At 37.0% G+C, this 25,990-nt stretch overlaps 1 protein-coding gene and 1 pseudogene across 1 annotated transcript in view; one reads left to right on the top strand and one right to left on the bottom strand.

The window, feature by feature from the left end:
* ZW10 (zw10 kinetochore protein) overlaps nt 1–24,843 on the bottom strand; it is a 31,171-nt gene extending 6,328 nt beyond the window's left edge. The window contains exons 1-11 of the mRNA XM_059930373.1: nt 24,653–24,843; nt 22,022–22,156; nt 18,549–18,650; nt 18,278–18,355; nt 17,647–17,806; nt 15,982–16,134; nt 15,367–15,558; nt 8,164–8,327; nt 7,074–7,256; nt 4,043–4,281; nt 1,917–1,988 (exon numbers count right to left, since the gene is read on the bottom strand). Of these exons, the coding sequence (XP_059786356.1) occupies nt 1,917–1,988; nt 4,043–4,281; nt 7,074–7,256; nt 8,164–8,327; nt 15,367–15,558; nt 15,982–16,134; nt 17,647–17,806; nt 18,278–18,355; nt 18,549–18,650; nt 22,022–22,156; nt 24,653–24,757 (1,583 nt within the window). The 5' untranslated portion in view covers nt 24,758–24,843. The remainder of the gene's footprint in view (nt 1–1,916; nt 1,989–4,042; nt 4,282–7,073; nt 7,257–8,163; nt 8,328–15,366; nt 15,559–15,981; nt 16,135–17,646; nt 17,807–18,277; nt 18,356–18,548; nt 18,651–22,021; nt 22,157–24,652) is intronic.
* On the top strand, nt 21,388–21,723 carry LOC132369491 (large ribosomal subunit protein eL42-like; annotated as a pseudogene).
* Nucleotides 24,844–25,990: the final 1,147 nt, after the last annotated feature.

Here is a 25,990-nt window from a genome sequence, read left to right as displayed (position 1 = left end):
CACTGAGGTTGTTCTGCCTGCATGGGACCTTATCCTTTAAAACTATCCTAGTGATTAACAAAAAAGAACATGGGAATCAAGATGTTTACCTGTGTCAGCTCTTTATACTAGAAACCTGGCATAGCTGTACATCATAATTCCCTTGAAATCTAACACTGATAAGTCTGTGGAAATACAGGTTTGCTTCCCCTTTCTCCAAATTCCCATTTCATTTGTGTAATGAAGCACTCAACTATTTTCTAATTCACTAGTTTTCAAAGCTGGCTACAGATTAGGGTCACCTGAGAAATTTTAATATCGAGACGCTTAGACTTCACCCCAAACAAATTAAATCACAACCTCTGAGTGAAGCCAGGGCATTTATATGTTTTAAAATCTTCCCATGTGATTTTAAATTTTCATAGAAGATTGAAAATCACTGCTCTAATTCTTCTGCACATATTAGTCTACCTACCCAGCTTGGGAAGAGATCTTGTCTTATACCTCTGCTACATATCCACTAGCAGTCATTCAATTAATACTTCCTAGTTTGCTGATTCAATGTCAGGCTAGAATATACAAAGCTGGAAACTAACAATCTAAGACAGTTGTCCTCACTTTGGGCTACACATCAGAATCATCGTAGGGCTTTAAAAAAGAGAGATGTGTTGAATCTTAAACCATACCTATAAATCAAAATCTCTAGGGGTAGGGCCTAAGCAAATACATATTCTTAAAGGTCCATAAAAGACTCTAAAATACTGCCAAAGCTGTGAACTCTAATCTAGAACGGCGATTCTCAAAGTGTGGTCCCCTGACAAACAACATCAGCATCACATGGAAATTTGTTAAAAATTCTAGGCTTTACCCCAGCCCTACTGATCAGACACCTCAGGCATGGGATCCAGCAGTCTGTAGTTTAACAAGGTTTCCTGGTGATTCTGACACACACTGAGGTTTATAAACCACTGGTCTAGCATAAAGTTCCCAGATCATACAATGGGGAAAAAGAGGGAAATCTAACTCCACACCAGTGTGAAAAATGTTTCTAAGCATGAAAACCCCTAAGCCAACTGTGTCTGAATCCCCAAGGACGTGGCTATTAGCTGACCCGAAGATGTTTTTTTTCCTTTACCTAAGTAGATAGTGAAATAAAAGTTTTAAGCCACAGCAAAGAGAATACAAATAAAAATAATGTTTACAATAAATAAGCTGTCTTTTAGAACAAAAACAATAACTGGTCCTACTTAAAAACATCTCAATTGTTCAAAAATCTGAACTAAAAAATACTACAAACAATAAACTGATTTTTTTCTTTGAAACCAGAGTCCTTGACTAAGGAATAGCTTTGTTGACATATTATTTAAAACATTTGTAAAAGTTATCCAAAACACTTAATTTGGATAACAGAGAGAACTCCTGGAGGCTTAAAGTTATGAGTAACTTCTCAGATTAATGTTAAGAGAAACCTTAAAAAACCAAGACATTAGGTAAATACAGCTTAAGATTGCTAAGAGCGGCTGATCGACAGTTAAATAGCAATCTCTTGTGGTATTAAGTCTGCAAAGCTATGAATGCCAAAGGAAAATGTGGGATGTTTACTGGATAGCAATATGGAGTGATGGATGACCTTTTTGTTTTGTAACCAAATAAAGTGAGGCAGTTCTGCAAGTACCTACCATCAGTAACAGGGTAAAGTCCTTTTGAGTCTTTAAATCTGTGTCACCTACTATACCGCAAGATTATAGTACCCTTATTAATTTATTAATAAATGACCAATGTCCTTTAAACATGTAATGTAAATGTTTAGTGCATTTTATTGTGAATTTTAGTAACCAATTATCTTTGGTGGGAATATAAAATTACTGGTTTTAACCTGACTCACAAACATTTTTGACCTACAATATTACACAGAAGTCAGACACAGTGGCACATACCTGTGATATGTTGGTACAACATCATGGAACAAATGGAAGATATTCCTCACTGAGTAGAAAAGTTGAACAGCACTAAAAGGAAAACACAGTTTCAACAGAAATGCATAAGGATATATTGGCAATGAGAAAAAAAATTCAAACTCAGTGCACCTGCAGTGAGAGTCAGCAGCTAAAACTACAGCTGGAGAGAACAGCTGCCTTGGTCACTGCTGAGAACACCATTCCTCTAGATGGCATAGATTCTCAGCCGGTATTCACTAACTACACTGCAGGTCTAAAAACCTGGACCCATTAATAATATTAAGAATAGCAGCATTCAACCCAAAGCCTCTTTTCCATTTATCAATTTGTGTTCTGCCAGTACCCAGAGTATCCCTTCAGTAACAAATGGAGCTAAGCCTCGAGCAAATGTCACCTACTCACTGACACACTCTGCAAAGGGCAAGGTATCAATAAAGGCACTCACTGGTGCTGTCGGAACCAGTTTGCCTTTCAGCCTCCACCTTCCCTCCTTCTCACCCCAATGCAAGGAGATGAATCAACATTTCTAGGATAGAATCCAACCTCAAGTTTTCTTGCCCTTTAAATCTGGTCTTAGAACACCTAAAGATTATTATTAAAAAGCACTTAGGAAGAGCAAATATAAGGTTTGTGTAGCTTACTTCTACATAAGAATATCTTAAACTATGTACCTTGAATACATCACAGGAATTCCACAAATAATTTTTAAAAATTAGTCATGGTCACTATACCCCAAAACACTGTTATAACTTGATTACTATGATACCTGACTAAATTATTTCATGTTATTTTTGTTGCATGTGTTGCTGTTTGAAGTTTGATAATAGGAAAACTGAGTTGTTATAATGTAGTTGTGTTTTTGTTTATCCTGTTAAAACTATTTTTTTGGTGGGAAGAATGTCCATAGACATTCAGTATACAAAAATATTGTTTGATATTCTCTTAGGAAAAATTGCCTTGCATCCCTAACTTCTGGTCTGGTACATTTCAAGTGAATGCCATGTAATGAAATAGTCACTCCTATATTATTCTGCCAAAGGAGTGCATAATTCCTTTTACATGTATTTTTCTTCCTACTTAGATTTAAAACTGGATGGACTTGTGAATATAATGATTCATTAAAGTCATGGAAGTATCTTAGTGAACATGTTCTTTCTAGAGCAGAATGAAATAAAGGGGTTAGTTTGTACATGGAGATAAAAACTGAAACTCCAGAAGCCCATCGGAAGACGCAATTTAAGTCAAGCCCTAATTGAAACTGCTTTCTACTATGAGGATGAAAAGTAAAAATACTACTACACACAGATCCAAACTAAAGAGGCTTTTGTAAATCTGCTCTATAATCAACTTGGGCTACTGGCTACCATTTTCTCCTCAATTTATAAAGTTTAGGAGTAGGGGAAGAGCCTACTAAACAAAAAGAGATTCAGTACAAATGTGCAAGTATATGGATTGAGTTTGGGTACCTTGAATACAATATTGATTAGAAGAAATCTTCTTGAAAGGGAGAAATCAGAACTTTGGTGCATTCCATTCTTCTCCTTCTACCTTTGGCTGCCCAACAAACTATTATTGCTTTAAAATTAACATTTAAAATGTAAATTAATTAGGGCCTAGATTTCAAAAGGTAAAATGAACGTCAAGCTAAAGGGCCAGAGCATGCTGAAACAGATGGTACAACTATCACTAAGACCACCATCACCAATACTGATAAACATCTGAGTATTAATTATTTCCCAGGTAGCATTCTAAGTTCTTCACAAGCACTTTCTCATGTAATATCATTGAAGTCAAATAAAGTTAAAGTAAACAAAAATTAAAGAGCTTTTTGTTAAAAAGTGATTAACAATTTTTAATGTCAAACCCATTTGTCCATCCATACAATGCTTTTATTTCTCATACCTTGTTGTAAGATTATATGTTATTGTAAATAAAAGTTAATTATCAATACATACCCGTGTACTATACTTTTCTCTAGGGAAAAAAATATTAACTAATAAGATAAGAAAACCCAAAGAATTCCAGTTAATTTTCTTAATAAATGTCTAGTTTAGATATACATTTAACCAAGTCATTGACATTTTCAGAGGACTCAGAACTCGTACCATTGATCACTGCTAGTTGTTGCCTCCAGTAAAGTCTGATAGGCGAGTTCCATTAATTTCTTCACAGATTCACTGATGCGGCATGTGGGCAAAGAAAAGGAATGTTGGTCCAACGTATTTTCAGGCTCTAAATTCATCACTTCGTTGTACTGAGTTGTGGACACTTTCTGTACTTGTAGCTTGTCATCCTCAGCAGGACTAGGTAAATCTGGCACACTTATCTTAGAAGCAGGAGTAATCTAAGAGTCAAATACAGAAACAAAGAAAATGCATTGTCCTTAGAATAATCCAAATGCAAGCATACAGTGAGGAATAAGATACCAGTTGCTTCCATGATGATTAAGCTGTGGATCTACAGAATAATTAAAAGATTTGAGTAAACATGGCAGTACTTTAATGACTACTCAATCTTGGGTGAAAGCACGTCATAAGAAATAAGCAATCCCTTTACTGTGCCATTCTTCTAGTTCTTCTGTGCACTCTCACTCTTGGTGGAAACAGCAAAGCTGTGAAACTGGCCCAAGACTTCAGGTAGATGAAAGGACCTTCAAAAATCTTCTTTCTCAGATTAGACTATTAGATTAACACACACCAGTATGACTTGTGTTCCACTGTCATTAAACAAATTATTTCCCACCAGAAACATGTGTTGGCTTACTCAAAGAAACAACACATTCAGGCTAGCTTATACTGCTCTTAAAAACAAAATTCCAAACAAAAACCAAAAAAGCTTCCCTAACATTTATACAGAATGAAAATACCCAGACTTGGTCAAGACTAAAGGAAAGAACACTAGGCTTCTAGCTTGAAAACATCAGTGATATTTTCTACCCTAACTTTTAACAAAGTCATTTAACCTCTCTTGACCTCAATTTTCTCACTGTAATATGAAGAAACTGCACTACAATAATGGTTTTCAAACCTTGCTTCTCAAAGATGCCTCAGGGGCCAATAAAAGGAGAGATTAAGCAGGTGGAAGCAGCAGGTTCCTACTGCAAGAAGAGCAACTCTGCTCTGCACATACTGGACCTCTATGGAAAATTTCTGACAGAATAAGTCTAATATTAGACTAATTATTAGTCTAATTCCAAGTCTAATTAACTTATTAATTAGTTAATAATTACTATTAGACTAACTATTAGTCTAATTCCAAGTCTAATAAAAATGTTTAAGTCATCAGACTTGCCATCTGTAAAATGGTATAATAATGTCTACTTCATAGGTCTGTTATGACATTTAAATGAGAATACAAACATCACAACTGGGAGAGGTGCTACTGGCATCTAGTGGGTAGAGATTAGGGATGTTACTAAACATCCTACAGGACAGGCCCCCAGAGCAAAGAATTATCTGGCCGCAAATGTCAACAGTGGCACTGCTGAGAAACTCTGATCTAGGGGAAGCTACATCATTAGGATTTGGGTACTTGGGGGGAAAATACAGTCTTATAAAATGTCAGAACTAGTTGAATAGGGAGCTCAGAGATTATCTAGTTCAATTCTGTCATATTACAGAAGAGGAAAATGAGGTCCAACAAGGTTAAAAGATTTAGCCCAGAGTCACAAAGTGATCTAGTAACAATCCTATTTATAACAAGGAGTTATAACAGAGTTAATGGGATATATATTAATTCATTTACCAAATATTTACTAAGTACATAGTAGTATGCACCAGGTATTTTCTTGATGCTACAGATACAACAGTAAACAAAACAGTAAAGAACAAAACAAACAGGAAAAAAAAAACAACCAACCCTGCCCTCATAGAGCTTATTTTCTAGTGGGGGAAAACAATAAATAATTCATATAGAATATTTACTGATAATAAGTGATATGAAGAAAAATAAAGCAAGGAAAGAGTACAGGAAATAGTGGGAGGTCACAATCTTAAAAGAGTGGTCAGGAAAGGGAGGAAGTCTGTGGTAATATTCCAAGCAGAGGGAAGAAGAGGTTCAAAAGTTCTGCAGCCGAGTCAGCCTGGCAAATGAGCAGAGTGACTGAAGAGGAATGCAATAGGAGATGGAGTCAGAGAGGCAAAAAGGGGACAGTTCACAGGAGGCCGTGCAGGCCACTGCAAGGCTACTGGGTCTTTCTCTGAATGAGATAGGAAGCCACTGGATTCTGTGCACAAGAGTGACATAAGTGATATTCATGTGAAAAAAACCTGCAGCCCAGTTCCCGGTACTGAGTGCATTTCGGCTCCCTTAACAACCCAAGATTACATCAAAATGTGTTAGTATCTGTGCACCTCAAATGGCTAATTTAATATTTTACTGAAGTGGACACTATAACAGGGTACCTACCCCCAGGAAAGTGGGGGATGACAGAAAGGACAGAGGGAGGAAGAGTGCGGTCCTCTCAGCGATAACAGATAAATGGCTGAGGAATTTTCTATTAAGGGATTACTTTAGTGTAGGTCTTCTTTTAATCTAAGTAACACCTTACATTTGTCAAATATTATTTTATATATGTAAGATGTTAAAAAAAATACACAGAATTATCCAAGGTCAAAGGAGTAAATTACCCTCAACGCAAATTAACTTGTCCACGGATTTTACAGATAATTGTTTATACCATACAAAGAGCACATCTTTTTGTTTGTTTTTATTAACTTCAAAACTAGCACCTCTATTAGCCTAACCGATAAAGTCAACATTTCACAACAGGATATAATCTCTGGATATAACAATACCTGTCACGAAATTGTATACTAAAAATTCAAGTGATAAAGTTGAGAAAACTCTATAGGTTGATATACTCTCTGATTTCAACAACAGTAATCTATTACATTCACGTAGACTTTTTTAATTTATACAATGCTTTTATGTGCATTATCTCATCTGGACCCCACAATACCCTATAAAAGAGGTAGGAATTAGGGCCCCTTTAAAGATGAGAAAACTAATGTTTAAGAAGATTAATAACTCGCCTCAATGAGCTCAGCAACGGTCAGTGCTCTTCCACTCTACCATAATCATCTCAAAAATGAGCTGCTTCCTAATACAAGGTAACACCCTGTAACCCCCCAATACCTTCACAGTGTTGTGAATCTCAGAGGTCATTAGGTTTCTAGCTGCCACAATCACATCCTGACACTTCTTGTTAGCAAAATGAGAATTGATGTTACGGGCATATTTCAGCAAATCAGTAGTGCTTCCTTTTAAAAAACTCATCTCCTTTAAGGCATTTTCAAATTCTTCAGTGGACTGTATGATCTGAGAAAGAAACGCAAGAGAAAAAAAAGGAAAAGAATCAAATACATATGTTCCTTTCCAATACTAAAATTTCAAATCCAATGTATGGGAAAGAACAAGGACCAGCTGGTCATTTAAGTTTTAGAGAAGACCATCAATTACTAGGTATAAAAATATTATTCATTTTTTCTAGCCTTAAATTCATTAGGAAGAGCATCTTCATTAGAAGTTTTGGACTCTGCTTAGTAAAGGTGCAAACATTTTTAAATAAATAGACAGAAGGTCCCCCCTTATCCTCGGCTTCAGTTACCCACAGTCAACCATGGTCTGAAAATATTAAATGGAAAATTCCAGAAACAAACAATTCCTAAGTGTTAAACTGTGTGCTGTTCTGAGTAGCATGATGAAATATCGCGCCGTCCTGCTCTGTCTTGCCCAGGATATGAATCATCCTTTTGTCCAGCATATCCATGCTATATACACTACCTGCCCATTAGTATAGGAAAAAACATAGTACATATGTGGTTCAGTACTATCCACAGGTTCAGGCCTTCGCTGGGGGAACTGGAACGTAGCCCCAGAGATAAAGGGGGACTATTGTGCTTATTGTAGTGTTTGAGCAAACACTAAAAAGAAGCCAAAAAGTAGTGTCACATAGTAGCTACTATAGCTGACACAAATAGAAAAACAATTGTTTTTCAAAAGTATCTTACTAAAGAAAACGTACTTAATAACAAAACGTACTTCCCCACCCAATCAAAAGGTAGGAAGCCAGAAGAGACATGAAGTCAGAGGGAATTTGCCTCCACACTTCATGAATAATTTTCTTAAAGATGTCACTAAAGAACAAAAGATCTCCAGAGTAAACAAATGACACCAACAGGAACCTATGGTCTCTTCAAACCTTCTGTGACACCTCTGCTCTTACCTCTTCATACTGCTGTAACTTGCTGCTATTTGTTGGGATAGAATAAACCAAACAATTTTTAATGAGGCACTCGGACAAGTCCTCCCAGATCATGTCACCAAGCATCTCAGCCAATATGATCTTAGATGTTTCTTCATTTTCTACGTCAGCATCAAGACGCAAATCTGAATTCAAAAGAAAAAGTTTTAAACAAGAAACTATTCACAGTCTGGACATATTCTCAAATTCCCTAGTTTTCTAGAATTCTTTAATTTTAAGATGACAGGGAAGAAAACAGCACGAATAATTCTATAGCTATCTCAACTGACTACATGGGAAAAGCATGACACACAATTATTATTTTATTTTCACTGCTCAAATGAATCATCTGCACTGTACGACTGCCTGTTCTCTGTAACAATAAGGTATTAAGCCATCTACATTATAATCGTCTACTGCTAATCTACAGATCTGATTATATGAAGTACTCAGAAGTTCTGCATACCAAGTTGAAACTAGTTTAGAATAAAGTCCAAGTTCTCCAATAATAAATATCCTTTTTTCATCTCTGCAAAGGATCTGAGTGTTTATCCTAAGTAAAATATCAATAAACACCTTACATTATAGCGTAATATCTAGCCTACCAAACAGAATACTTCGGTATCTCTTCCACGGTATATTTTATGGTGGCTTTTTCTAACACATTTTGAGGGAGCTATATTTAGAATATACCATTATTTAACTAAACAATATATAAGAACCTTAAAAGAAAGTGACCATATTACCTCAGAGCCTTGAGATGTCTTACAATAGCTGAAGTCTAGGCCTGCACTGTCCAATATGAGAGCAAACAGCCACATTCTGCTACTGAGCACTTGAAATGGGGCTGGTGTGACTGACGAACTCAATTTTTTTTTCATTTTAAGCAATTTCAAATTAAGTTTAAAAATGGAAGCAAGGGTGTGTGGTTATAATGGGTAGCACAAGGGAGCCTTGTGGTGATAGAACAGTTCCATATCTTGATTGTGGTGGTAGTTACATGAATCTACACATGTAATAAAATTGCACAGAACTATTCACACACACAAATGAGTGCAAGTAAAACTGGAGAGATCTGAATAAGCTCTGTGAATCATACCAAAGTCCATTTCCTGGTTCTGATACTATACTATGGTTACACAAGATGCTAACATTGGGGAAAACCGGGTGAAGAGTATATGGGACCTCTGTACGTTTTTTGAATTAAAATTTTAAACTAAAAAAAAAAAAGAGGAAGTAGCGTAAAATACTTTTCTGTTAAACACAATTTTGTTGCTTTGAAAAGACTATGTCTCACTTTAACCATCGCATCATGTAAGCTGTTATGTGTACTGTAGTGCTCACATCAGGCATGTGTATCACTTCTAGTATTTCATATAAACACACCTTCGATGCAGTCAGTGTAAACAGATTCATTCCACTCGAATGACTTTGTTTTCCTATGCACCAATGTAACATTGTAATGCATTTATTTGAATATTTTGCACATACAGCACAGGTTACAGTGATACCTATAATAAACTGAAAACGGTAGTAAAATTGAAATGCTTATTATTTTCACTATGATATATTTTTCTAGCTTAAGAAAATGACTATAAACAAACTTTGAAATTTAAAACTAAGGTACACTATTGATGCAGAATCAAGTGAAGGTGCAGAAGCTAGAAGAACTGTAGAACAGTAAAGGAAAATAGAGACTGGAAGAAAATATGCCACACATTTTACAATAAATGGCAGCTGCAGCTTGCTAAAACAGAGCAAAACAAAACTTTTCTTGCTGTGCAAAAAAATTTTTAAGATGATAAAGCAGACAATATTAAGAGAAATTTCAACAAATACATTAGGAATTTGTCAAGTTTCCTCTCAAAAAAGAATTGACAAAATTAGTCACCTGAAATCACAATTAAATGTCCAGCCAAAAATGTGATTTTAAGGGGATCTGAGCTTGTAAATTTAGCTAGCGAGAAAATGACTTGGTAAAATCATTCCATACATTTTTCTCTGTGTGTACATTTTGGTAGCAAATTTATGCTGGTTTTTAAAAAATTAATTAGGGCATTTATCCATCTTTTTCTATTGACCAAAAGAGATTGATTATCTAAGGGATTATCTGTAATTTGAAGAGTACCTAGAATGTAGCCATAAACCGTATGTGCCTGACGGTGGCCTTTTTAGTGGAAAATCTTTAACAACCTTTCAAATTTCTTCTACAACTACTTGTATGTTCAGAGTCTCTATTTCTTGGTAAATTTTAGTAATGTATACTTTCTAGAAAATCATTCATGGCAAAAGCAAAATATGCTTGTTGTGACAAAGCCAACACCACTGAAGTTTATGAAGAAAAAGCCTAATTTTTCCTCTCCACACCCACAAGCTTCTCTCTCTCTCTCTGCGTCCAAGTAACCAGAGTTAAGAGTTTGGTTTGTATTCTTCCTCCCTTACGTTAATAACACACACACGCACACATGCACGCACGCACGCAGACACATGATATAGACTAAACTGTGTCCCCCACAATTCATATGTTGAAGCCCTAGTCCCAGTGTGACTGCACTCGGAGACAGGGCTCGCCTTTAAATAGGTCATAACGGTGGAGCCCTAATCCACCATGACTAGTGTCCTTTTAAGAAAAGGAGAGACCCCAGGGATGAGCATACAGAGAGGAAAGGCCATGTGAGGACAGTAAGAAGGCTATCTGCAAGGCAAGGAGACGGGGCTCAGGAGAAACCAAATCTACTAACACCTTGGTCTTGGACTTCCAGCCTCCAAAACTGTGAGAGAATAAATTTCTATTGTTTAAGCCACACAGCCTCTGGAATTTTGTTATGGAAGCCCTAGCAAACTAATATAACATTCATATAAGGGGCTACTTCCTTTTTTATAAAATGGGTTCATGCCATAGATTTTACACGTAACTGTTTTATCCCTGAAAAATAGATCGTGGCCATCTCTGAGGTCACTATATCTAGCTCCACTTCATTTCTTTTCAATAGCCGCACCATTCTTCAAATGATGCACATTCCAGTATGCAAGTATATACAGTACTCATACATGCAAACATATACACTGTTGATATCACAAAGTAAGGAATTAAAAAGTGGGATACCTGGGTCAAAGCGATGTATATTTTAGCATAACTATAGAGCTGCAGATTACTTTCTAAAACACTCACAAAAGCGATGAAGGAGACTACCTTTCCATTTTCTTACCGAAAGTGTCTTACACAGATCTTCGAATTCTGTCAACCCTAGGGGTGGACAGTTCTACTTTGATGGTGTGATTTCCATTCCACTATTAGGGAGATTAAGCAAAACATATTTTTATGTTTATTAACAACTTGCACCTTTTCTTCCATAAACTGCCTATTCATATTTTTTTACCCTTTTTCTGTTATTATGTTCTCTTTTTCTTTGGAAAAAAATCTCTATATTAGCTCCTTGTCTGCCAATGTACGGCAAATATTTTCTCCCAGTATAATATTATCTTTTGACTTTGTTTATGGCATTGTTTACCATACAGAATTTAACATTTATATGTAGTCAAATTTATCAATCATTTCCTTTATGCATTCTGAGCTTCCTGAGAATATTCAAGTCTTCTTGTAAATTTTCTTCTAACATTTTTATTGTTTTACCTTTTGCATATAGGGATTTAATTTATCTGGAATGTATCTCTGTATGAAGTACGAAGCAGGAATCTAACTTTGTCTTATTCCATATAGCCAATTTTGCTAGCACCATTATTTAATAAACTATCTGTCCCACTAAACTGAAAATGTGACTTTGATCAAATGGTAAATTCTCATTTATTCTTGGCTCTACTTCTGGATGCTTTTTCATTCCACTGATCTTCTTATGTCAAGAACATAGTTTTAATTATAAAATTCTCCAACTAGTGTTTTGCAAATCTTTATTAGCAAGTCTCATAAATATATTTTTTGATGTAAGCTCTAGAGTAATTAATTTGTCCAGTTGGAAAAATATATAACAAGAATCTGATTGGGAATGTATTAAATTTATACATTGTTTTGGAATGAGTTGACAATTTTTTGAGACTGTCTTCTAATCCACGATAGCCTCCCCTTACTTTACGCCCTCCATAAGTTTTATGCTTTCCTTTACATGTATTCTTCCCATTCTTATTAAATTTATCTTTTAAGAACTTCATAGATTTTGTTGCCATTATAAATAAGATATCATTATATTTTATTTATAACTGATTGTTACTAGTTTGGAGAGAAACTGATTTCTATAGATTTATACTGTACCTAGACAACTTAGTAAATGTCTTACTAATTATGAAAGTTTTAGCAGTCTTTTGTTCTTTTAGGTATACAATTACATCATTTACAAGTAAAGATAAATTCTTCTCCCTATTTTAATATTCATACTTATTTTCTCTTCTTTGTATCAGCCATGACCCCTAAAACAATGTTAACAAATATTAATAATAATGTGCATTCCTGACTTAAAACTGATTTTAATGGAAATAAAGTTTTTAATCCTTTAATAGATGCTTGTTGCTGGCTTTTTAGAAGCAATTAGCTTCAAAATTAATTACTTTAAAAAAATCAGTAAAGTATAACATAATTATGCAAAGTGGTCTATTATACAGCTGTATAATTTACTTCATCATTTCCCTATTCTTCAAGATTTTATGACTTTCCAGTATTTCAATATTATAAGTAACATTATGATGAACATCCTTATACATAAATGGTTTTATATATTTAAGATTATTTCTTCAAGGCAGACTCCTAGAAGTTGAAACCTTGGTTTAAAGGATATAAACATTTTAAGGCTTTTTATATATTTTGCCAAATTATTTCCAAAAGAATTTTTTTTCTCCTTTTTTAAAAGGTCCTTTGCTGTTGGTACAATGATGCTTAGTAATACAGAAAACTTGGGAGAAAAAAATACATATTTAAAAGATGAAAAGAGCATAAAACCAAAGACAAACATAAGACGAAAGGCAAAAATCTCTATGAAGTTTCAGAATAACTAAAATCCAAAGAAAGTAGAGGATTCCAAAAAGAACTAAGGCCACAAAATATGATCCTCAGGTTTTATTTAGGGCAAGAAGATGAAGGAAGGGAATACTGACTGAAAGATATTAAAGAGATTAGAAGAGCACCTAGCAACAGTGAGTTGTCTTCTCCTCTGAATATCCTAGGGCTAAGAAAACTGACAAATAAAACACTAAGTTGAATACTTAAATGGACCAACGTCAAACTGGAAAGAGGTTTCTACTGGAATTCCCCAGAGTGCCCTCTGATCTAGCCCTATCCTAGGTAACAGTACCATCACTAACTCAGATTAAACTGTAAGAAAACATGATTATCAATTATGCATTCGATATGAAGTAGAAAGGACAGTAAACACATTGTAAAATTTTATCAAGTAAAATTTAACAATGATTAATGTTAATGCCAAAAAATCAAGTACAAGATGGGAAAGCAGCAGTTTGCACTGAGTATGACATAGGATTTTCACTGACATCAAGCTCAATAAGTTAACTGTGTAATGATAGGCTTTGGCTATGCTAACAGAAGCAGGAAACTGAGAATGAGGGTGTGAACACTCCCATACTATTCTGAATTGGTTCGGACTATACTTAGAATACTTTGTTCTGTTTTGAACACCATACTTTAATAATAGGACTAAGGAAGAAACGAAATATATTCACAGAAGATCAGTGAAGATAAGAGGAACTTAAAAAACTATTTCATTAAAAAAATAAAACTAAAGATGTTTTATATTGGTGATAAGATGTAGGCAACATAATAACAGCTACTATAAAGAATCTGAAGGTCCATCATGTGTAATAAGAATTAGACTTCTATACAGCTCCACAGAGTAGAAACAGCATCAGTAAAGCAGATATTACAGGGCATATATTTTGAACATATTTTTTAAACAACTACCCTAAAGATTTAATTTCCAAAATGGTCATTTTGGCAATAGCATTTAAGAAAGAAGATACAATTTTTTTGAAAAACCAACAAACAAGAACTTCATAGTACTCAGAGTCGCCCAGAGGTAGGATGGAATGCCTCAAGAGGAAGTAAGTTCCCTCTCACTAAAGGTGCTCAGGTTTGTCATATGACCAGTTGATGGGAGAGTTACAGAGGAGAGTCAAGCATCAGAGACATCTGTACTGGGTCACCTTTCTAGTTCCTTCCAACCCTTGGATACTTTGCTTACAACTTGTTTTTATATCTAATAAAAATAAGGGTGTATTATCTCCCTAAGTAAAGGAATAAGAAGAAAACTACCTTGGATTTTTGTAATTTATGCAAGTCTTAAAATTTTTTATTCTCTGCTGTCAAAACTAGAAAGAATTCCTTGCTCTACACATGAATTTATATATAAATAAAGAACGTCTGTATGTGTATAACTGAGTCACTTTGCTGTACAGCAGAGATTGGCAAAACATTGTAAATCAACTGTACTTCGATTAAAAAAAAACAAATTATTTATATATAAATAAATAATGTGACTGCCAGGAAGGCACACAAACAATAGCAGCATTTCTTTTTCATTTTCTCCACAGCAAGAATGCTTAATGTGACTCCTCAATAAGACAACTGAGAAAAGCAAAAAGAAGGTAAGTCAAATCGACTAAAAACAACAGTATTATTAACACCAGAAGAAATTTTACTTTTAATAGTGTGACAGCCAAAAAATGATTCAAGCAACACAGAAGCTATTTCAAGGGTGAATATATAAAGATCTAACCAGTAGGCTGAGATGGAATGAAATTCATTGCCTATGTTAAACCTATTTTGTTTGTATCAATTAGGTTGATGGGGATTTTCCCATCGAAAGATGTAAAACAGCACTTGGTTCATTTCTGCTTCTCCTACAACTAAAGCAAGAGTCCCAAAATGTGATGTTCCTAGAAGTCCCATGAGGGAAATGCATCCCAAAATTCAACTAAATATTACAAACCCAGACTCTAGGGCACCACTAAGGACACTACTTGTCAACACAGGGCAGAGAAGGAATGCAAAATAGAGCAAGAAATAAAAAGGTAACTACTCTGTTCCCATGACATAATTTACTCACGTCTGATCCGCCATTCACTCAGATTGCTGACATTTTTAACCACTTTAAAATAATATTTACTTTCAAAAACCATATCGACTTCTCTAAAATATAAAAGCACTGCCTTGGGGATACATACCTAGAAGTTGTTTCTGGACCACTTCCAGGACCAGTCTGATCTTGGCAAAAACTTCAGATGGCGATGGATGCTCCAAGTCAGTCATCACAGATTCAAAACGAATGATAATGATGTTAGGTTGGCTTTCTATCACAGCAAAAAGGGATGGGCAAGACGCCAGAGGCCTAAGGATATACTTCAGCAGCATCTGACCTGAAAGTTTTATGAACACTCATAAAAAATAAATCACTAGAAGACACTTCAAAAAAAAAAAGATCTTCGAGCCTGACAACAAAAATACATACACCATGACATTACACAACACCCATTATGCACTGCAGGTTTTCCCATTGAAGTTTCCCAGATTGTCTACAGATTTTTATTTAAATTATTCAAAAAATCAAATAAAATAAATACCAGCAGCTACTTTAAAAAAATAAAAGAAGAAAAAAGGAAAGGATCTAAGCCCTTAATGAAAAGTGTAATATTTATACAATTCCACTTGATAAATCATGAAGCCAAACCCTATGATCCATCATCAATATTATTCAGAGAATACTGATAATTTTTCTGTCATTCCTTTAACAATGGACCTTCTGAAATTTCATGTAAATGAAACAAAGTATTATGCCTTACCAAATGACTTAAGCTTGGTATGTAGCTCCCCAAGAAGAGAAAATGCCAAGAGGACAGAACTGATGGATGGCCCGGGGGTCTTCTCTTCTTTCTGAGATTGTTCAGTGCATAAATGAAGTTCAGTTTGTAGGCAAGATTCCAAGTTGCTGACATCTAAGAAAAAGGGAAAAAATAGCAGCTGTCTCAGCAATACAGGATGTTCCCATTTCTATTCCTGAGAGCCCACTGTCTAGTAAGAGTCCTAAATATGTGGTTTTACTACAATACACTTCTAATGCAATCAAATATTAATTACTACATACGTGTCCTTGGCATCACTTTAAAACAGGAAATTACTTCCTTTGGTATGTTCAAAGAATCAAACTGAGTGCCAAAGTAAGACGATGTGCATACAATAACTGCTTACTAAATATATGTTGAGAATGGATAAACAACAAGGTCCTACTGTATAGCATAGGGAACTATATTCAATATCCTGTGATAAACCATAATGGAACAGAATATAAAAAAGTATGTATTTATATTTATAACTGAATCACTTTGCTGTATAGCAGAAATTAACACAACATTGTAAATCAACTATACTTCAATTAAAAAAAAGAATGTGTTGAATGACAGAATGAAGGCAAAGAATAAAAAGTGAGATCCTAGTTTCAATGAAGGCCTCCTATTCTGTGTTCCTTCTTATGAAGTAAAGAGAACAGCCTGCCAAACAAGTTTAACAGGGTGTGTTACAACAAAGAATTAACACACCTGCCACCTTCTCTTAATTTTACAGTCTGCTTGGAAATAGAATCTAAAATTTTCTAGATGACTTCCTTGAAAATACCTAATACATACAGGGTGGGGTGTGTGTGTGTGTGTGTGTGTGTGTGTGTGTGCACGTGCGTGTGTGTACACACAAACATATACAATGTATTTGAAGGCCATAGTGGATATGGGAAAGGGAGCAAGGGGAGACTGTGAGGTTTCCCCTGAAACAGACTAAATTTCAAGATTAAATGCTGGAAAATATATCAGGTTTAATGGCATGTCCTTCCCATATACCCTCAGAGGTTTTACTTTGTGTAAACAAGATATCAAAGAGGGCTCACACCCAGAAGTGGGCAGAGGGGCTGAGAGCCAAGAAGCATAAATAAAAGCCAGGGCCAGAGTTATCCTATTTCTTCATCTTGCAAAGCATCCCCCATCTCATGATTTTGTCACCATTTTTCTCCAAGGACTGAAAAAAACTGGGCCAAACTCCTACCCCTTTCCTTAGCAAGAGAGAGAGAATGGTTGAACAGCTTCTTTAAGCTTTCTAGAAAAGATAAACTGTTGGGATTAGAGCTTTGGGAACGGGCACATCCTACGATGCAGTGGAAACTGTGTGGTCTTAAAGTGCTACCACCTCCTCTACCACAGCCTCACCACCTGGACCCCTCCCAATCATCTTCTCTCTTCTCTGCTCCTTCCCAGTGAAAGGGACAGAAAAAGAAATGTATGGGAAGCAACAAGCATTTTGGTCCTAACAAGCATTCTGCTTAACATGAGAACTCAATACAGAATTGGGAGATTAATAAAGGAAACCTTCCTCTCTCCCAACATAAAATATTTGGAATATATTCAGAGGCCAAACTGGTTCAGGCAGATTAAGCAAAGCAGTCCACCTGAGGTCAGCAGCACCTTTTGATGGTGGGAACTTCCATCCAATCAGCTTCTGCCACTCTTCTCCAAGGTGATAAAGTATGTTCTGTTTCTGTATTGTAAGCTCCATGCTGAGAGATTTCAGTATTTTTAAATCAAAGCATTTTCTGGATTTTAGTAACTTCAAGCATATCTGTGCCTGGTAGTGAAATGGAATCATTGTTAACATTTCATCTGGACTCTAGGCAATTAGAATATATTTGTATAATGATAAGGAATACATGCAACACAAAATTTACTTAAAACAAGAATAGTACTGGACTTCTCTGGTGGCACAGGGGTTAAGAATCTGCCTGCCGATGCAGGGTACATGGGTTCGAGCCCTGGTCCGGGAAGATGCCACATGCCGTGGAGCAACTAAGCCCGTGCGCTACAACTACGGAGCCTGTGCTCTAGAGCCCGCGTGCCACAACTACTGAAACTCGCGCACCTAGAGCCCGTGCTCCACAGCGAGAGAAGCCACTGCAATGAAAAGTAGCCCCCGCTCGCCGCAGCTAGAGAAAGCCCGTGCACAACAACAAAGACCCAATACAGCCAACAAATAAATTAATTAATTTTTTTGAAAAAGAATAGTACTAATTGCTCTTGCTTTAGAGAAAGTGTTTAATACCTCTTCTAGACGCTGAGCAGCAGTAACATACTTCTTCTCTGCCAATGCACAATTATATTCCTCAATAGCAGTAGAAAACTGAAAAGATAAGTATAGTTATTAGGTATTTTATTTTATACATCCTACTATTTCAAGTCTGTCTGCTTGTTTATTTTTAAACTATGAAAAAATACCACATAGTCAGGGGATACCCATTGAATGATAAGACAATTGGAGAAAAAAATAACTTTCTCACCACCAAAACACTAAAGTTTGATTTGAGTATACTGACCTCGTGTAGCTGTCTAAGTAAACTTAGGACTACTGAGTCTCTTTCCAACTGTTGCTTCAAGTCTGTAAATTCAGCAGTTGATACGTGAAGATCCCGGCGGACCTAAGTCACACACCAAAGACAAGTACTTTTAAGCTATACTATACTTAAGAAATGAAACATTTACTGTAATCAATAAGCTTTATTAGGTGAATATAATTCATGATGAAATTTAAATGCTGGTTAAGACTGGAATAAAAATCACAAAATGTAGTAGGAAGAGACTTTAAGTGGTCCACTTAGCCCAAACCCTTATCCTATGCAGGAATACCCGTTCCCATCAACATAATATCCTCGTGCCACCATGTATTCTTAGTTTAAGCAGTTATCTTTCATCAAAGAACTCATCCACCTGGATTACTGGTATCCCCACTGCCAAGTGATAATTCATTCTTCAGTTGAATAGTTCTAACTAATAGAAAGATTTCTTTATGTTGAGTGAGAATCCGCCTCCCTTTCTGTCCCACCTTTTCAGGGACTTTGCACTATCAATTATTTCCTCTCTTCTCTATCTTTTACTTCTCCCTAAGTCATTCTCCGTTCCAATTATATGAATACCTATTAGAGCATGGCTCCTCCCATCAGATTTAAATATGATTTAAAATTTCCCCCAACTCTATGAAAAAATATCCTCCACCTCAGCAACCGCCCTATTTCTCGGTAGCTACAGGATTTCTCTCCTCCCTCTCACAAACAAGCTTCTTGCAAGAGTGATCCATACTCACTGTCTTTACTTCCTCACCTCTCATTCACTCTGTAACTCACGTGATCTGGTTTCTACCCCCCCGCCATTCCACCAAAGCTGTTCCAAAGCAGTTGGTGCCAAAATACCAATCAAATCCTTGTTGCTAAATCCAAAGCATATGTCACCAGTATTACCATGCATCAGTACACTGTTACTTTCCTTCCCTTAGTTCTATGACACCAATATCTACTCATTTTCCTCCTGGTTCTCTGGTCATTCCTTTTCATCTTCTTTTGGGGGCGAAATTTCCCCTCTGATCACTTCACACATGTCGATATCCCTTTCTCCCTGGCCCTCTCATTACTCTTTACAACAGTCTAGCCTCCATCTTCATACAATCCAACTGTGCAGCTCCACTTGTATACCCCACAGGCACCCCATATTTAAACTCAACAAAACCTACTCCCCCTCTAGATTCTGTTTCAGTGAATGACACATCAATGACCTAGTTCCCCAGTTATCTTTGACTCCGCAGTCTTTCACCCCCCATATCAACAAATCCCAGAGATCCTATATCTTTTGAAAGTCCCTAGGATTCATCCACTTTTCTCCACCCCCACTGCCACTGACGATGGAGCAGGTTGCATCCTGTCTTGCCTGATTACTTTAACTGCCTCCTAATGCTTTAAGTGCCTTCTCATTTCCCAGTCTCTTTTCCCTCAAGTCCTTTCTTCAAACTGCAAGCAGAATGGGATTCCTAAAACTCAAATCTGACATCACTCCCCTGCTTAAACTCCTCCATGGCTTCTACAGGGCAAGCAAGATAACGTCCTTACTACTTAAACCGATACACACAGTCCTTGCTTACCTTTTTTAATCTCATCTCATGTCTCCTCCCACCACACTTTCTAAACATCTGTCATATGGAATACTTGCAGCTCTCCAAAAGTGACACCTCTCCACTACCTCCATGCCTCTACCATGCTGTCCCCTATGCCTGCCTAAACATTCCTCCTGCGTCTTTTGTTTAATTACCTGCCACTTCAGATTTTGGTTTGGACACTACTTCCTACAGAAAGCCATCCTTAGCTACATCTGCTCTCTTTAACTGGATTATTCCAATTTTAGTGTATATCACACTATTTTATTCATCTATAACAGGCATGAGATTCACATTTTGAAATAAAACACTGTCTAGTTCACCAACTACCACAGTATCTGGCACCTTGTAGATGCTCAATAAATATATCAAATGACTCAATAAACACCTTTATAATGTCCACCTATTGAATCTAATTCCCCTTCTCTAGCCATAAATTTGAATCTTTCTCCCATATGAAAATACTGGGCTGCAAATATTGAAAGTGTTTATCATTGAAGCTAAACACCCTGAGTTTCGTCATTGTTCTTCAGATGGTACAGTGTTCAGGCCTGGACCCTCTCATCGAGACCAGTCACCTTTCAAAACATAACAACCAGAACTGAATAAATTTCACCAGCCATAATCTGGCCAGCAAAACATACAAAGAGCCCATTACTCTCTTGTTCCAGATACTTCATTTCTAATAGCACAGGCTAAGATTGCACTGTTGACTCATTTGTCTGACAAATACACTTTGAAAATATTATTTGAACTGCACCAGAGTTTGTAGAGTAATGGATTTATTTTTATTAAAACCTCTAACCAGAATGACTGGTAAACTCACTGTTAAATAGATTTTCTAGGTAGGTAGTGGTTTCTCCACTTGTGATTCAAGTTTTTATAGAGAATTTTTAAAAATACATCTGTTCCCTTTCCTTCTTTGGTAACTATCACATAGAGAAGAGACTTGGTGTCTTTCCTTTAGGACCTTGAGAATACCTCAACATCCTGACTTTGGATATCAATGCATCCTGACTGATAATTTAGAAATAGAGGTACAAGACACCTACTTTATTTAAACCTCTAATATCAGCTTGATTTTTTTCAACTACTTTTTCTTCCTAAAAGGAAACTGCAAGGGAAAAATCCTGGTGAGATAATATATGTGAAAAATATTTTTTAAATTATAAAATGGATATTCCTGTTTCCAGACGGGCTTACTTCTTTGCGATGACAGCGCTCTGGCAAACGTGATGAACATTCTTAAAACCTGTCAGACTTTCCATAAGAAGTATAGCAAGCGCTAGCCCCACAAAGTGACACAGTACAAGACGGGCAGGGATTCTCTGCATGTCCAGAGAAAGTGGCTTTATGACAGGAAGCAGAGTGGTTGTGACTGGCGATCTAAGCCAGTTTTCCAGAAGAAGGCCGAAAGAAAAGATTGTGCTGAAGCTTTAATATGCTGAGGCCAGCTGCAGATATAAGAGAATGCTGGCCATTAAGAGAGATAAGCATTTTAAATAGGAGATGATAAGAGAAAAGGCCAAATTATTCACTTCTATGCTTCATCTGTTTTTGTTTTATTATGAAGACCATCAAATCCTGAGATTATTTTTTAATTTATAAAGTGCTATTAAAATGCAAGACATTATTATTACAGCTTAAAATGTTTTTTTTTTACCATAAAAAAGAAATTGTTTAAAGTATAGTCTTGGAAAATATTTGTATTTTAAAACTGGACGTTACCCTAAAATCATCTAATTCAACTTCCATTCGCCAATAAGGAAAGTGAGGTCTTTAAAAGCTGTATAAAACTGAATTGTCTTAGGAATCAGGAAGTTGAACTGCCTCCCTACAAACCTACCCTATATAACAAACTATTCTTACCTCACTCTCTATCCTGGATTTCAGCAGGTCAATGTCATCCGATAGTTTATCCACTTGGGTAACCAGGTCGTGTGCACTTTGCATGCTAGGCAGGAATTCACTGTACTTCTTGCTGATCATACTGCATACCTCGCCCTATTATAGAAGATGGAAAAATTACAATGAGATGAGTAGGGAACTCTGTTCAAATACATAGCTCATCTTCTATTAGGGTATCTTCCAAGTTAGGGCCTTCTTGCCAGTTACCCACACCCATTCACTTTCCCTCCAAGCCAACGGGTTTCCTCAAAAAAACACATTTCTCCCACCGTTAAGAGTCCCATAACACTACTAGGGTGCAAGAAGACAATGATCACCAAAACCCAACAGTGCCCAAGAGTTGTACAAACACTGAAAAAGAGAAATGAAGAGACAAAAATTCTCATTTTGAACTGTATCAGCTCAGACTATAGCCACTAATTTTAATCACACCTAATAGAAAAAAAAGTAAATGGATAAATTAAACCCATAATCTGTATACCTCAATGGATTTATGAATTTCTATTCTCTTGCTTATAAAATTGTAAGGCCGAATCTTAAAACCCTAAATTTTTTTTTTAAGATTTCTTTTTTTGATATGGACCATTTTTAAAGTCTTTATTGAATGTGTTACAATACTGCTTCTGTTTTATGTTTTGGTTTTTTGGCTGTGAGGCATGTGGGATCTTGGCTCCCCAACCAGGGATCGAACCCGCACCCTCTGCATTGGAAGGTGAAGTCTTAACCACTGGACCGCCAGGAAAGTCCCTTAAAACCCTAAACTGATTTGAGTTCCATTATCTCCTTTAATGCAAACTAATTTAATAAACAAATTATTGAATACTTTGCACTGAATTAGTCAATGCTTTGAAAGACACAGGAATAAATTATGCTTGCACACAAATATATTCCTTTTAGGTAGGAAAGACAGTATGCACTTAAGTAATCAGAATACAGAATAGAGAAATGTAATATAGCAACAGAGTTAATGTCTTCCAGGAGCACAACTGGGAAACAGAGCACCTCTGCCTGAGGGAAAATGGGGATATTTTTCATGCGGGGAACTATATTTGAGATGGAACTTGAAAAATGAGTAGAAATACTAATAGGTTAAAGATGGAGAAATGGCAACATAAGTAAAATCTGGGAACTAGGAAAAAAGTGGGCCTGTATGGAGTATAAAAAGTAATTCTCAACCGTCTGAAGATTCAAGTCAGGGAAAATAAACTCGTGAAAGGAAAGTTAGGTCCAGAACAGGGAGGAGCCTTGAGTGCCACATTAAAGTAGCTTAATAGCCTGCCCTCTTTCCATCACATAAAAAGTGATGAAAAATCCTAAAGCCATATTAAAGAAGAGATGCCAGTGACATGAATACTTAACATTTAGGAAATCATTTTGGTAAAATAAAACCATTTTTGTGCCTTTATGGTGCAGTGCTAAAATTGCTCCCTTAAATCCAGACCTACACGGGTACACATCTTTTTATTTTTATTTTATTTTATTTTTTTAACATCTTTATTGGAGTATAATTGCTTTACAATGGTGTGTTAGTTTCTGCTGTATAACAAAGTGAATCAGCTATACATATACATATAACCCCATAACCCCTCCCTCTTGCGTCTCCCTCCCACCCTCCCTATCCCACCCCTCTAGGTGGTCACAAAGCACCGAGCTGATCTCCCTGTGCTGAGCTGATCCCCCTGTGCTATGCGGCTGCTTCCCACTAGCTATCTGTTTTACATTTGGTAGTGTATATATGTCCATGCCACTCTCTCACTTTGTCCCAGCTTACACTTCCCCCTCCCCGTGTCCTCAAGTCCATTCTCTACATCTGCGTCTTCATTCCTGTCCTGCCCCTAAGTTTGTGAGACCCTTTTTTTTTTTAGATTCCATATATATATGCACATCTTTTAAAATGAAAGCAACAAAGATGTGGGCAAATACAAATGTAAGGTAAAGATAGCAGTACAAGTGGAACTGCGTGTGGTTTGTGCCTTTTGTTTTTGTATCAATCTCAAGACAGCAGGGTCCAAAGAGGTGCTATTCACGAGTTTTATAACACTCATCGTAGTCTCAAGGCCCTGGAGGTGGAGAAGAGAGTTTAATAAAATATCGATAGGTTTTAATAACAAAAATTTCAGGGAGGGAGGAGAACGGCACAATCCTGCCAAAGCCATTATATTCATCCACAAATGGGACAGAGGAGGAAATCACACACCGATGAGGGCTGGGCGGGATTGCCCTCATTTCTATCCCGCTCCTATGCTCCCTCCCTAGAAACCTCGGGCTTCCAGTCCCACTTCCCCTGCTCTGGTGGTCTCCTCGGCCTTCGCCCTCGACCCCCCATCCCTCCCCAGCCTAACCCCACTCCCAACGCTGCCCCAGTCACCGCCTCTTCCTCTCCACTGTCCCGCCTCCTCTCCTCCGCAGTCCCCAACCCCCGTCTGGGCTTCCCTCTAAGCCCCCTCCTCGGCCCACATACTTCCCAGCCCTCCCACTCCTCATTCCTCCCACTCGGCTCCCACGCCTGACCGCCGGCATCCACTCTGGCTGCCATGGCTCTACTCCTCCCTCCGTCCCTTTATAGCCAGCCGCCAGCTGCCCCGGCTTCACCTTGATCTCCTCCACCCGCTGGGTCAGGCGGCTGATCCGAGTGCACAGATCCTCCTTCTCCAGCCTCCCCGAGTGTGCCAGGACTTCCGTCACGAACGAGGCCATCGCTACCACAAGAACCAACCCGGACAGGGCCACTCTCTTGTAGCCAGCGCGGCAGCTCCAGTCCCGCCGGAGGCCTTGGCGCGCGGCCTGCCGGGAAACGGAGTCTCGCGGGGCCCAGACCTCCGCACGAAAAGCGAGGCCCGTACTACAACTCCCAGTAGGCACCGCGGCTATCCTAGCGTAGACTTTTCACGGTGTCCCGTAGTTGGCAAACTGTGCGGAGACGCGTTTTCTCCTTGTTCGTTTTCAAATAGCTTGTCTTTTCCCGCAGGGTTTTCACTAGAAGAAAAATGTTTTTATTTAATAACCAGTCACAACTGAACTTTTCTCAGCTTCAAAATGCTTACCTGTGAAATTTATCTAGCCTGAAGACCCAACGAGCCCATCTTGATCTTTTTTCGTTAAATATTCATTCTCATGGGCCTCAGTGGCCATCACAGTTTATATGAATGGTGCCCTCTGCAGTTGTGCAAGGAAGTGGAATCACCTCATTATAAATAAAAGTATGCTTATAATTGCACTCCTTTTATATTACATAGTATATATGTATATACATATATAACATCTATGAAATATAAGTTTATATTATTTATATTACCTAGGTATAAATAACATTAGTACTGTATGGACTGGAACATGATACTTAGCACTTTCTATCAGAGATTACAAATCAATTTTATCAAAACTTTTAAAAAAATTGTTTCATTATTTAAATGTGTTACATACATACTATAAGATATATGTATGTATGTATACATATATGCATATAAATGCGTTACATACTAAAAGATTTTCGCAATATACTATGTACAGTATTAAAAAAATAAATAGATATAGATACATATATAGAGGTAAAGGTAAAGGAAGTACACCAATTTAACTCTCTTAGTGGTGAATTTATGGTATTTATTCTCTTCTTTTCCCTGTTTTTTCTATTTTTCTACAGTAAACATGTACTGCCTTGATTAAAATGCTTTTTTAAATTTTTTTAAAGATACATTGTGAAGGTGGACCCCCAAGTAGATGCTGACCCTAAGGTCCTTGTCAATTTTAAGTGCCTGTGGAACAATCTGCTTGTCCTAGTGACGCAGGGGCAGCTTCCTGTGACATGAGCAAAGGGGGTTGAGACGGGAAGCCATAACATCTTGGGAATCGCCTCTCCCTAGAAAACCAACCAAACTTCTGTTTGGTAGACCTGTCAGCCTCTCTTTGAATTCTAGATGCTACTAATAA

This window comes from Balaenoptera ricei, chromosome 8, assembly GCF_028023285.1.
Source record: "Balaenoptera ricei isolate mBalRic1 chromosome 8, mBalRic1.hap2, whole genome shotgun sequence".
Classification (NCBI taxonomy): Eukaryota; Metazoa; Chordata; class Mammalia; order Artiodactyla; family Balaenopteridae; genus Balaenoptera; species Balaenoptera ricei.
This window is presented reverse-complemented; position numbering and strand designations above follow the sequence as displayed.